Source organism: Myotis myotis, unplaced genomic scaffold (assembly GCF_014108235.1).
Source record: "Myotis myotis isolate mMyoMyo1 unplaced genomic scaffold, mMyoMyo1.p scaffold_m19_p_18, whole genome shotgun sequence".
Classification (NCBI taxonomy): Eukaryota; Metazoa; Chordata; class Mammalia; order Chiroptera; family Vespertilionidae; genus Myotis; species Myotis myotis.
In genome coordinates this window covers 41,432,398-41,445,997 of record NW_023416322.1, presented here as the reverse complement: position 1 = coordinate 41,445,997, position 13,600 = coordinate 41,432,398, and the positions used below count along the sequence as shown (strand labels likewise).

General features: G+C 56.1%; 1 protein-coding gene across 1 annotated transcript in view; it reads right to left on the bottom strand.

The window, feature by feature from the left end:
* Positions 1-6,609, bottom strand: part of PLPPR5 (phospholipid phosphatase related 5) — a 43,656-nt gene extending 37,047 nt beyond the window's left edge. The window contains exons 1-2 of the mRNA XM_036343942.1: positions 6,223-6,609; positions 5,719-6,132 (exon numbers count right to left, since the gene is read on the bottom strand). Coding sequence (XP_036199835.1) covers positions 5,719-6,132; positions 6,223-6,609 — 801 coding nt within the window. The remainder of the gene's footprint in view (positions 1-5,718; positions 6,133-6,222) is intronic.
* Between the last annotated feature and the right edge of the window lie 6,991 nt (positions 6,610-13,600).

The following is a 13,600-nucleotide window of genomic DNA, read 5'->3' as shown; positions in this document are numbered from 1 at the left end:
CCCATACCCACCAGAGCAAACCGCCTCCGCTCCCCAGGCGGACTACCCGAGGGGGGTGCGAACCGTAAATGGTGCGCCTCCCTCACCCACAGACGTGATGAGCACGCCGTGTCCTTCCACTGCGCACAATCAATAAACATTATCGGCATCTATGTTAGAAGGAGAGCCGTCACTTACTCAGTACTGCACGCATGCTTACAGTGAATTCTTTTTAAAAAAGTATATTTTTTATTGATGTCAGAGAGGAAGGGAGAGGGAGTGAGAAATAGAAACATCAATGATGAGAGAGAATCATGGATCGGCTGCCTCCTGCACGCCCCACACGGGGGATCGAGCCCGCAACCCGGGCCTGTGCCCTGACCGGGAATTGAACCGTGACCTCCTGGTTCACTGTAGCCAGCCAGGCGACAGTGAATTCTTATCAGGCACCAAGCTAACGACTTCTCTCTCCCCTCACAAGGGCACGGAGGCTGGGAGCTGTAACTCCTTGCACCCCGAAGGGCAGTGAGCAGCCTACTCGTTAAAGGACCAGGGAATGCCGCGAGTTATCATGGTGTTGTCTTCCTGGCACAGTGCCGACTGGAGAATTAATCCGAGGCCATCTGTGCTTACCAGGTGGCATTAACACTGGTCCCTGGGCCCATTCTCCCTCTCCAACGAATGAGATGACTCTTTCTAATAATCTTGACAATCCTCTGAACATACTGAAATACACTGAAAGACAGCAGTGGGCATCGGAGTCATGTTCTGTCAGCATTAGTTAGGAGACCATTTCTTACTGGGGCCTTGTGTTTGCTAGTCTTTCTACAGGAAACTCGGAAAAGGAAAAGCATGAAACTCTCTCCTTTCTCTCCACCACGGAGCGGGTGTGCCAGCCTGGCTGAGCCGCCCCAGAGCGGGCGGCAGCATCGCCGGCCCAGGCGGCTACTTGACCCGGGAAATCGGCTCACGTGGTGTGTTTCTCGGATGTACCAAGCGATGGATGGTCTCCAAGGAGCGTTCTCACCCACCTGCTTCTCCCGGCAGCTCGGGAGGGTAGGAGGCAATAAGCCAACATTTTTCCAGAGGAGACAACTGGCTCAGAGGAGCCCCAGGGATGAGCAGTGGGGGTGGAGGTGGGGAGACAGAGAGAGGCACGGGGGGGGGGGGTGCGGGAAAGAAGCTGAGGGAGGGAGAGAGACAGGGAGAGGGAGGGGAAACACTAGCCATTTTCCGAGTACTGGGCCATTGCTCTCTCCTCCCATCACCGTTTCCTTATCCATTTGCAAAGGGGAGGGGATGAATGGAGAGAGAGAGAGAGAGAGAGAGAGAGAGAGAGAGAGAGAGAGAGAGAGAGACTACGGGGAGGCAGGGAGGAAAGGAGGCCAGCGATGGCTACTATGAATGAGGGTGTCTAAGTAGAGAAGGTCCAGAGGCATGGAGGGACTCTAAACAGATCAGCTAGGAGGACCTCTGACCTCCGGGGCACCTTGGACGTCCTGCCAACCTGAGGAGCCCAGAGGCGCTGGCTAGAGAATTCCATGTGCTGACAGGAAAGGCACAGGCTGGGGAGTCTGGCAGAGTTGGTTAAATTCCGGGCAGAGCATGTTTGGCTGTGGTCCTCAGGCAAATTACTTCCTCTGTCTAAGTCTCATTTTCCCCAGTGCTCGGTGACAATAATAATAATTGCTTTCAGTCCGGCCAGTGTGGCTCAGTGGTGTAGCATCGCAGTGGCGCTGGCACGCACACACACACACACACACACACACACACACACACACAAACACATGCGCGCGCACACACGCGTGCACACACACGCGCACACACGGGTGCAGCGTTGGACACACAGTTGCACAGTGTTGGCTGTGCCCCGCCCGGTGCGAGGTCCCATGGAAGACACGCCCCTCCAAATAACAATGATCTCATCGGCCCTGGCCAGTGCTCTCAGCAGTTAGAGCGCCGGCTCCAGCTCCAAAGGGTCTCGGGTTCGATTCCCGGTCAAGGGCATGTACCTGGGTCAAGGGCCTCAGTTGGGGTGCGTGTGGGAGGCAGCCAATCGATGTGTCTTGCTCACATCAATGTTTCTCTCTCTCTCTTCTTCCCTCCTGCCCTCCCTCCCTCTCCCTTCTACTCTCTCTAAAAATCAATGGGAAAAATACCCTCAGGTGAGGATTAACAACAACAAAAAGGGTCTCATCACCACCCCAGCCACCAGAGGTCTTGTGTTACATACATGTGCACATACGTACGTAAGTACCCATGAACGTCTTTATCAGGATGACTTACGTATGACCTTTGGCGTGTTTACCTAACGAGACCCTGGACTGCTTAGGGTCAGACAGCCCGGTTTGCTTCTGAAGGACCCTTTATAGCCTCTTCTCTGCCTGCTATGGTGCTTGCAGCCCAGATTCAATAAACAGCTACTGAATTATTATCTTATTAATAATGCGAACGAGAGAGTGATTCTTTTTAAAAATATATATATGTTTATCAATTTCAGAGGGAAAGGGAGAGGGAGAGAGAGAGATGGAAACATCAATGATGAGAGAGAATCATTGATTGGCTGCCCCCTGCAGGTCCCCATACTGGGGATCGAGCCTGCAACCAGGCAGGTGACCTGGACCAGAATCGAACCAGGGACTCTTCAGTCCACAGGCTGACGCTCCATCCCCTGAGCCACACCAGCCAGGGCGGGAGAGTGTTTCTTACGGAGTATCCACTACGGGCCAAGGGTGGTATTTATATGTTAAATCTAATTTAATACTCAGAATCCTGTGACTTAGAAAACTGGGGCCCGAGGAGCTTAAGTAACTTGTCCAAGGATCCCTGCTGTCCAAGGTCATCCTGATGGTCAAGGTCACCCTGATGGTCAAGGTCACCCAGCAAGAAGGCTTCCCAACTGTTAACACAACAGCAGGACGGACTTTGAATCTAAAGCCAGATTTGTTAGACTCCAACCTGGTCCCCAAGTCACCACCATGGAAAAATGATGAAATTGAAAAAATACATTGCTTTCCAGGTTTATATACATGCGTTTACCAAGCATGAAACCAAACCTCAGCTTGTGGCAGCGAGAGGAGCAACGTTCCAAACTCAATCTGAAGGATTAGAGACGCGTCTGGGAAGTGAGAAGCTGTGTGCTATGAGGAACCTTTATCACTGCGGCCAGGACTGAGAGAGGAGGAGGGAGAGATGGAGGCACGCGCTGTGTGAGGAAACCACGCCTGCATGTGCTGACAGGAAAGGCACAGGCTGGGGAGTCTGGCGGAGTCGGTTAAATTCCGGGCAGCGCATGTTTGGCTGTGGTCCTCAGGCAAATTACTTCCTCTGTCTAAGTCTCATTTTCCCCGGTGCTCGGTGACAATAATAATAATTGCTTTCAGCCCGGCCAGTGTGGCTCAGTGGTGTAGCATCGACCTCTGAACCAGGAGGTCACGGTCTGATTCCCCATCAGGGCACATGGCCGGGATGCGGGTTCCATCCCCAGTGTGGGGCGTGCAGGAGGCAGCCGATCCATGATTCTCTCTCATCATGGATGTCTCTCTCTCTCTCTCTCTCTCTCTCTCTCTCTCCCTCTCCCTTCCTCTCTGCAATCAATAAAATATATTTAAAAGATAATAATTATTGCTGTCAGAGAGAACGCAAACACTGGATGGGTAGAAGGCAGAGAACTCAACCCAGGACAGCAGCGCTGCCATGACCATTCACAACAGCGTGTTCACGCGTGTGGCTGCCATGCCCGTCCCTGGACGGGCGTGGAGCTGCCTCGCTGGCCCAGCTTTGCACACTCCCACCGTCCTCGCCACAGAGCCGAGGGCAGCCGAGGCCAGCGGAGGCCAGCACCCAGTGAGCCTCCAAACCCAGCCGCCTCTGCACACTGACCCCCAGGCCTGCCTCCGGGGCCTAAAGAAACACGGCCAACATGTGGGCCAAGCTGGCGCCTCCCTGGATGCCGCCCCTCAGCGCCTCTGTCCCCTTCCGCACACAGGTAGACCTGACGGGTCTCGTGGGCACCACCCCCCACACCTGCTCTCTGCTTGCGGGCACCCCCAGTTCATGCCTGACCCTCAGGGTCCCCTGGAGGGGGCTCTGGAAGCGCATGCAGCTCTGGGGACCTGGACACCCCCTAACCCCCTCCCCCCGCACTGAGCAGGTACCAGTGATGCCAATGGACCCCCTTTCCCCTCCTCAGTCCCCCCAAGGGGCCAACAGTCAGACATCTTTGGGCCAATACCTTGGCGTCTCGAACTGGCCCCCGCCACCAGGGCCAAGCGGTTAGGCACAGCCTAAAACCAGCATAGCTCCGACCGAGGCTGAGCGCGGACATGACCGGTGACGGTGCAAGGGAACCGGTGTCGGGAAGGGCAGGCCTTTTCTCTAAAAAACGCACCAACCGCGAGCCGTGTCGCCTCAGAAAAACACGTGCTGGGACCCAGCGTCTGCAGGGACGGCCTCAAGGAAAACAGGTTTTTTCCTCGTCCAGCTTTTCCAATGGGGCCAGAGAACACCCGCATGGAGCTGGGCTGGGGTTCCGGGTGCGGACACAGGTCAGCGATGACAACGGAAACCAAGCAGGACATTCCCAGGGCGAGGGCCACCCGTTCCCACAGCACCGGCTGGGGCTGCGGGCGAGCTGGGCCCAGACAGTCACCCCCAGGGCTCCCGGAATGCCGTCTGGGCACTTTCCCCTATTCTGTAACTCACTAAATGATTCCCCCTAAAATCAAAGAAAACACAAATATCCAAACCGGATAGAACAGATGTTCTGAACATTCACGGCTGCGGTGGACAGACCCAGCCACTGACAACAGCACTGCCCGCCTCACTTTTAATTTCCTGTTTGTTATCTGTTATCTGTTAGGGAAGCGGGGGAGGGGGGACCACAGAAAGGGAACCTTCAATTCTCTCACAACATCACAGGAGCCACAGTGTGTTCTGAAGAAACACCACCAGTGCTCCTGCCAGGACCTGTGCGTCCTCTCCACACGTGTAAATATGCTTATTAATAGAACATACTGATTCTATTGCATTTGCATATCCATATAATCATTGCATGTGCATGCACATGCATGTCCGTATAGACACACACACACACACACACACACACACACACACACACTCAGAGTCCCTGAGCCCGAAAGGCCTTCTTGGCCAGCGAGGCTGTGGCCGGAAAGGGGCTCGCGGCCCGGGGAGCAGAGCGGAGCAGCCTGGGTGGATGCTGGGGCTGACAGCGCTGCTCCCGGAGAGCTCCCCGCTCAGCCCCTGCATCTGGGAGGTCTCTGCTCCCTTAGGGAGGGCTGCGCCCAGGTCAGCGGGGCCCAGGGGCACATTCTTGGATGGGGCAGGAGGTGGTGGAATGGGAGCAGGCGTCCCGACTGGGGCGACGGAGTCCCCTCCACACCCCAGCGGTGGATCCCCGGTCCCCGTCCAACCTGGGAGCCAGGCCGCTGCGCGATGAAGTCAAGATGCACCCCAATGCCCCCACCCCACCCCGACCCCCACCCAGCCCCTCTGACAGCCCTCAGCGCCCCTCCCGCACTGGCTGCAGACGCCGCAGGGGTGCGGGGTGGCGCGCGGGGGAGGTCAATGGGAGCTCCCTCCGCACCTATGGGGACGCCCTAGCGGTCCCCTGGGGGGTGGGGGTGCCCCTCGGACGCGCTGGGGAGGCCCAGGCTCGGCGGGGCCTCCTCCCGAAGGAAGGAAGGGTGCGGGGTGCGGGGCGCGGGCGGGCGGGCTTACCACGAGCGCGGGGACCCCGGCGGCCAGCGAGTAGAGGAGCGCGGGCGGCACGGCGCTGCTGTCCTCCGGGCCCGGGTAGGGCTTGCGGTAGGCGCTGTCGTGACAGAAGAAGCCCTGCACGTTCACGGCGAACGTGTCCGTGTACTCGAAGTAGTACGCCAGCATCACGGTGCCTGCCATGATCACCATCTGGAAGTAGAGCATGCTGCTGGCCGCTGCTCCGGCCGCCGCGGGCGGGCAGGCGGGCGGGCGCCGGGGAGGAGGCGCGCAGGCCGGGCTGCCGGGGCGGCGGCGGAGGGCGGCGGGGGCGGCTCCCCCGGACGGGCGCTCCCCTCCCGCCCCCTGCCCTCGGCAAGCGCCGCCCGCTGGGGCGCGGGGTCTCGCGGGAGGGCGGGGAGCCGGGGGCGCGGGAGCCTCTTGGTGCCGCGGAGCCGGTCAAGCCCCTCGGCCGGCGCGGAGGAGGCGGCGTCGGCGGGGCAGCGGCCGCGGCCGGGACAGCGGCACCTGCGCCCCTCGGAGGGCGCACGCGGAGGAGCAGGAGGAGCTCCTCGCGGGGGGCGAGGGGAACCCGGATGGGGGGCGGGGAGGCGGCAGCGAAGGAGCCGCTGGAAACTCCCTTCCGAGGCGCCGCTGGGCGGTTCGGGCAGCCACACGGCGCCGGGAGAGCGGGGCGCGCACGCGGCTGCGGAGCGCAAACGCCGCCAGAGCGCCCGGCCGCGGCGACTCCCAGCCCGCGCCCCCTCGGCCGGCTTCGCGGGGAGAAGCCTCCCGGGGCCTGGAGCTGCGGGTCGCCTCCCGCCGGCGCGGGGCTGGGCGGGCGGAAGCAGCGATCCCGCGCGCTGGCTCCCGCACAGCGGCCCCTGCCCGGCCCTGGCTTCCCCGCCTGCTCATCTTCCCTCTCCCGTCATTAGCTGCCTGTGAGACAAGCCATTGCAGATTCCGGGGACCCATGCGGGAGGGGGGGGGCAGCCGCTAAGGGGGGAAGGGCTGCTCCTTGAGTCCCTGATTCCCCAGGGTCAGGAGACCAGGCGGGCACACCGCATGCACACGGAACATGCACATGGAACATGCACACGGAACGTGCACATGGAGCGTGCACATGGAACATGCACACTGAGCATGCACATGGAGCGTGCACATGGAGCACGCACACGGAGCGTGCACAGGGAACATGCATAGGGAACATGTACACGGAACGCACACTGTGTGCGTGGACACGCATGTGCGTGGGCAGGGAAGTCATTGTGGAGCCCCACAGGTGTACAGAGCCTGCGTCCTGAGGCCATGTGGGGTGCCTGTCTTGCATGATAAGTTTAAGCAGTGCATTTGGGGGGAGGGGTCCCCAGAGCCTGACACTGCTCACAGGCCCCACTCCAGAGAGCAGGTAAGGAAGCGTGTGTAGGAGGCAAAGGGATGAAACAGTTCCTGTCCTTCTGAAAACGTGGCATTGCCTTCCGGGTTTCTGGAATGTTCCTTTTAATAGGTTGTAGCTCGATGATATTGGGAGGTGGGCCTTTGTCACGAGGGAAAGGCAACACTGTTCGCTTTAAGAGGCCATTGGCGTTTGGCAGGGGATGGGTGGTTTGGGGATGCTATTCTGATGGCGTGTGCACTCCTCCACACGGTTACAAACACCCTTTAGTAACGCATGACTGAGCGTTTACCAGGCAGGCGACACCAGGCAACATGGGTAGTAATAAGCCATCTGGGGCGGTGGGAGCCACCGGCCCCTGCATGGACCGTGTTCTGGTAACATTGGGCTACACAGATGGTATGACTACCACAAAGATACCTGGTTCACTGATCCATTCAGAAAACCACGGAGACTGTGAACGGCTCCTGTCCTACACAGAACTCCCCCAAAGCTTCCCACCTGATGGCACTTCCGGAAGAGCGGTGCTCAGTTTTAAGTTCGCACTTTTACCTCTGGGTTAGGGAGAGTCTCCTGCAGGCCATGTATTCTCCCATAACTTCCTAAATGAAAACGCATTGCGAGACTCTTAAGGAGTGTTGAGTGCCCAGCACAGTCCCCATACCATAGCAGGGCCCCTGTCTGTCATGGCCCTGCTCTGCCCCCAGGGGGAGCACCCTTTGCACGCTGTAGGTATTCAAGAAGGAGCCCTTGAATAAATCAATGAACTTACTCCTCTAAGAACAGCAGGGAGGTGTTCTCACATAGAAAATTTATGTCCATGGTTAGGGGATCCCGATCTTTCTGTCCCCAGGTAAGCTCAGCTCGCACACTCACACGGCACACTGACGCTGAAGGCACAGGGTCGGTGTGAGAGCAACGCTGGGACTGCCTGTTCACACCCATCCCTGCCCCTTTACCAGCCGTGCAAACCTGGGCAAGACACTCGACCTCGTTCTGCTTGAGTTCATCCCTTTGCAAAGGCAATATGAGGATTAATCACACTCAATTAATTATGTCTGGCACATGTGAACTCCTTTACTGCGTTTCAATTAAATGAGATGTAACTTCCAGACATAAACGTACCTGTCCCACCTTAACCCAGGGCATTCTAGCATCCCCCCCCAGACACTTCCTTCTCGTTTGATTGCTTACAAAGTGATGCTGGGAGTACCCATGCTTTTGTAGGCGGGTACATTGTCCTATAGATTTGTGTACATTCTGTCTTCTCTTTCGAATGCTACCCAACACAGGAATAAGATATTATTTTCCTTCAGAATTCTCAATTTCCCCATCATTAGTTCATATTAGGTGGCCAAATAGAGTTGTTGGGAGATTCATGGCAGACTAGCGATCCATTGCTGAAATGGAAGTTAATACTGAAACATCGCTGTGAGAGAGAAACATGGATCACTGGTCTCCCATACACACCCCAACTGGAAATTGAACCCACAGCCCAGATAGGTGCCCGGCCAGGAATTGAACCTGCAACCTTTTGGTGCCCAGGATGATGCTCCAAGCCACCGAGTCGCCAGCCAGGGCTGACCTCTCGCTGTGACATCTGGCACACGCTCCCTCACAGAATGGTCTCCGGAGGGTGGTGTGGGAGGTAGTTGTGTTCTCGAGCACACGGGGAGAAACACAGGGGGCGGAGGAATCTGTCTGTCTGTCTTGGGGTGCTGCTGTGAGGGGACGTTTACCTCCAAGGCCAGCGGCTTCGGACCTGGACAAGTGGCACTCTGCTTCAGCTAGCACACCCATCGGAACAGTTATCACAGAGCACACGTTCTATCAGAGGCCCTCCTTACTAGTACACGCAGTTCCCTGAAGGTCTAGGCATGGCATTGCTGGACTAAGCAAAATGCCCACATTTATGAAAATATTAAGCCTGGGCCCAGCCCATGTGGATCAGTGGTCGAGCATCAACACATAAACCAGGAGGTCACAGTTCGATTCCCCGTCACCACGACGTAGTACGGAGCCCAGGCCATCGCGACAACAAGCGTTGCTCTCGAGCGCCCTCGTCTATTCACCTGCTACCGCTGGGGCAGCCACACCTCCTATTTTTTTTCTTTGAAATTTTTTAAACATTCTATTTTTATTGATTTCAGAGAGGAATGGAGAGGGAGAGAGACATAGAAACAAAAATAATGATAGAGAATCATTGATCGGCTGCCTCCTACACGCTCCCTCCTGGGGATCAAACCTGCAACCTGGGCCTGTGCCCTCACGGGGAATCGAACGGTGACCTCCTGGTTCATGGGTCGACGCTCAACCACGGAGCCACGCCGGCCAGGCAGCAACCACTTCCTTGATCCCTTTGGAAATTGCCGGCCTACATCCCGCTGCCCTGGCTTCGTAGCTTCTTGGTCCCCGGGCTACCTGGAAGGCATCCTGTCGTGCTATGATAGATGAGGACCATCCCAACCAGAACCATGGACCTTGCAAATGCATCACCAGTGGCAGGAACTCACGGGGCGAACCTGCTGATGGCGGCTGAGGGCCTTCGTCAATGGTGCAGACTGTGACTGCCACTGGGCATCGGCTGGGCTGCCCTTCACTGAACGAAGTCATGACGGAGACAGAGCTACTAGTATAGAGGGAGCCAGACACTCAGAACGGCTCCTCCTGGCCACCGATGGGCCATTTTCAACTTCAGGCTGGAGTCGGGCGACCTTTAAAGGGCTCATTTTTAGTGAGGGCTTGAGTGCCCTGCCCCGGATGTCATCATCCTTAAATGTATTATTAGGTTACTGAGCACTTTTTTCCCGAAAAGATCACAACAATAAGCAAGAAAAGTGATTTCTGGTCAAGGAGAGGAAATAACGCCCCACTGGCTGAGTTGGAAGAGGCTCAGTAGAGGAACAGGTTCCCCTGAAATACAATTCTTTGCGTATGGTGCCACTTGGGAAGGAATTCGGGGCAGGGAAACAAGACATTGCTGATGGTTTTTTTGACTCTTCTGATTGTCCCTGCTTGTTACTAGACAAGGTTCAACGAATCACATCTCACTGTGTTCATCCTGTCCTTATAATGAATGCGTCCATGTGTGATGATGCCCTCAGTGTATTGTAATGGGTAAGAATAAAATACTTCAGTTTGCTTTCCCCGCACCCAGTGACTTGCTGTGATATTTTTTTGCCGCTTACATAGACAGATAGGTCTCCCATAAAAATAGAACACGGGGAGTAAAACCTTAATGAACTGCACAGAAGTCTCATAAACGAAAAGGGTGTCCTGGGAAGCGCTGTTCTTATTCATAGAAACCCTCCACGTGTTCTGCCAGGACGATCCCCTTAGTCACCGCGTGCTGAGGCGGCTCCATTTGTCTTCTGTGATCTGACAGGAGTCATGTGGAAGCTCAGCTCTTACTGCTCACTCCTGCAGTGACACGATGCAGGAGGCCGAGTTTTGTGGTTATGGAAGGATACACTCTGGACGTTTTGTGGGGGAAAATGCCTAAAATAGGTGTTTGTTTTCTTGAAACAACGGTATTTATTGAGTGACTACTATACACCAGAAACAGGCGTGTGTCTCACTCAAGTATCTCTGACCCTCACGACTACCCCAGTGTCTGAGAGAGGTGTCACGCCCTCAGACCTGGTTTGAGTGTCTGCCACCAGGCAGCCTGTGGGAGCCCCCACTAACCCTCGTCCACTTACTCCAGGCTTTCGGGGTGTGGAGTCCAGGGTGAATGACGCGGGTTTTAATTGGATGCCTGCTTAGAAAGAACATATACAACTCATCCCAACAAAATAATCGATTCAACGAAAACTGGGCAGAAGACCTGTGTAGACACTTCTCCAAAAAGGACACACAGGTGGCCAACGGACACATGAAAAGATGCTCAGTGTCACTGATCACCAGAGAGACGCAAATGAGAACCACAAGGAGGTACCACCTCACGCCTGTTGGAACGGCTCCCGTCAATAATCCACAGACAAGTGCGGACGAGGGTGTGGAGAAAAGGGGACCCTCGTGCGCTGCTGGTGGGGATGCAGACTGTGCAGCCGCTGTGGGAGACAGTATGGAGTTTCCTCAGACTCTATTATCCTTCCCTGTTCTCTATTTCTAAAACGTTCTATAGAAAAAAATATCATATTCCTAATGGAAAAACAAAACAGAACAAAAGTGATACCACCGAGAAGGCCATAATCCAGGTCTACACTGACACATAAACCAAGATGATTGTACCCCAAATGGCAATAAACCGTGTTCCACAGAGGAACCCGCCTATGCAAGGCCCATTCCTGGCAGCCCGGTCACAGCTACACAACCGGCTGAGTGAGCGGAACCTGGAATATGTGTGGATTTTCCCAAGGGGAAGCATTTTGGCAGGAATTTCCAAATCTCAAAGTTTTGGGCGGAAATGGAGGCAGGTGCGAGGCAGGTGCGGTTGGGAAGATGGGCTTGGCCAGGACAGGGGATCACTGGGAGGAGTGGAGATTACTGTGGACTGGGAGACCGAATCCAGATGGTAGCAAGCCTTTGCAAAACAGGCCCACTTGTGTGAGTGTGAGTTTTATCCTAAAAATAATGGGGAGTCATCTAAACTGTTTCACTAGGAAACAGACGCCGTTCAAGCAGCGCCTGGTGAGGGCTCTTCGGACGCTGGTTTGAGGGAGACTCACAGGCGGAGGCGAGACGGGAGACCACGGATCCACTGGGAAGCAAAGGCAAGAATCCAAAAATGCAAGAGTGCTCCTTTCCAAGGCCCATGCTAATCGCGTGGCCCCGAGGTTTAAACACTTCAGGGACTTTCTTTATTCTCAAAATAAAGAAAACACTTCTTAACACGGTGTGCAGGGCCCCACAGGGCCTGACTCGCTTCCTCCCTCCAGCTCCCTAAGAAGGTGTCCTGGCACCTGGGCGTCCCTAGTCAATCGCTGGGGGAGGCAGCGGTGGTGGGGAAGGAACAGAGCGCGTGGCAGAGTGCAAACCTGAGAGAGAGAGCCGGTCGGAGAGCCATTCTGGAAGAAGGGCCAACAGGAACAGGAGGGGGAGAGACTCAGGAGACACGTGGGTGATTGGCAGGGGCAGTGCCAAGGACCACAATGGGGAGGATGGGGAGGTGTCAAACTGCAGCGTTTAGAAATACACCAGGCCCAGAGACACCACCTGGGAATGATCTACATGAAGATGGCGATTAATACAAGAATGAGGACTAGGCCATACTGCCTGGCCGGCGTGGCTCAGTGGTTGAGCATTGACCTATGAACCAGGAGGTCAGGGTTCAATTCCCAGTCAGGGCACATGCCCGGGTTGCGGGCTCCATCCCCAGTAGGGAGCGTGCAGGAGGCAGCCAATCAGTGATTCCCTCTCGTCATTGATGTTTCTCTCTCCCTCTCCTTCCTCTCTGAAATCAATAAAAATATATTTTTAAAAAAGGAAGGACCCACAGAGGTCAGAGAGGATGAAGCAGCCGGGGGAGGAGCGAGGGAGGGGGACTTGGAAAGCGGCAGGGGCGCAAGGGGGGAGTGGGCAGTGGGGAAGGCCGGGGAGTCACTCTCTCTGTGAACAAGCCCTGGCTCCTCTCCAGCTTCCCTCAGCATCGAGGTCTGTCCTCCATCAGGGCACGTGAGCAGCGCCCTGAAATAGACGCGCAGCCCAGGGGGAGAGCTGAGTGTGGAAGGACGCCCACAGGAGGCAGCTGGGCGTCCCCATTTGGAAACCCCACCCCCAGGGGAAGGGAGCTGGTCCTGAGGTTGGAAGGCAGACTCCAGACTCCTGCCCCGGCCTCTCCCGTGGCCCCAGCCCCTCCCGCCCCTCTGCTCTTAGCCTATGGCGGGGTGGGAGGGGGAGGGAGCAGCAGGGCTCCACACCCTGTTATTTTCCCCTTTGAGCAGCTAGGGAACATCTGGTGAATACCCTCCTTTCTAACAAAGCCTCTATCCGGGCCACTCGAGTCCTGCCAAGCCCACCGACTGATCCCGTGCCCTGGCAGGGCTGAACTCAGCCATGTGCCACCTCAGTCAGCTCAGCCTGAGACAAAGGCCACGCGGAGAGCGAACCCCACGGGCTGTGCGCACGGTCTAGCCTTGTCGGTGAAAACCAGCCACACCCCCTCCCTTTTGTTGAGAAAGACGAACACGTCAGAAAATGTGAAGTAAAAGCCGTTTCGTATGAAACGCAAGAGGCCCAAGCAATGCCGCTGACGGCAGGATGGGCGACATGGAAAAGCACGGCATTTGCAGGATGGCTTTCTTCCGGCAGCTTGCAGCACAGAAGAATCGAGTTTATTAATTACCCATGTGCACTTGTCCCCATTTGAAAGCAGGGAAATGAAGGACCGGGAGGAATAAGACAATTCAGTGATGTCCCTCGACTCAGCAAGTTAGGATCAATGCAAAATGGACTTCTTCACGTACAAGCACGAACAACAGGAGTCTGGGGCGCTGGCAGCTTCCGGGTTGGTGGCAGAAATAAGAGCTCCAGCTTGTCTTTTATGCAGTGGGCATTGCACCGGTCACC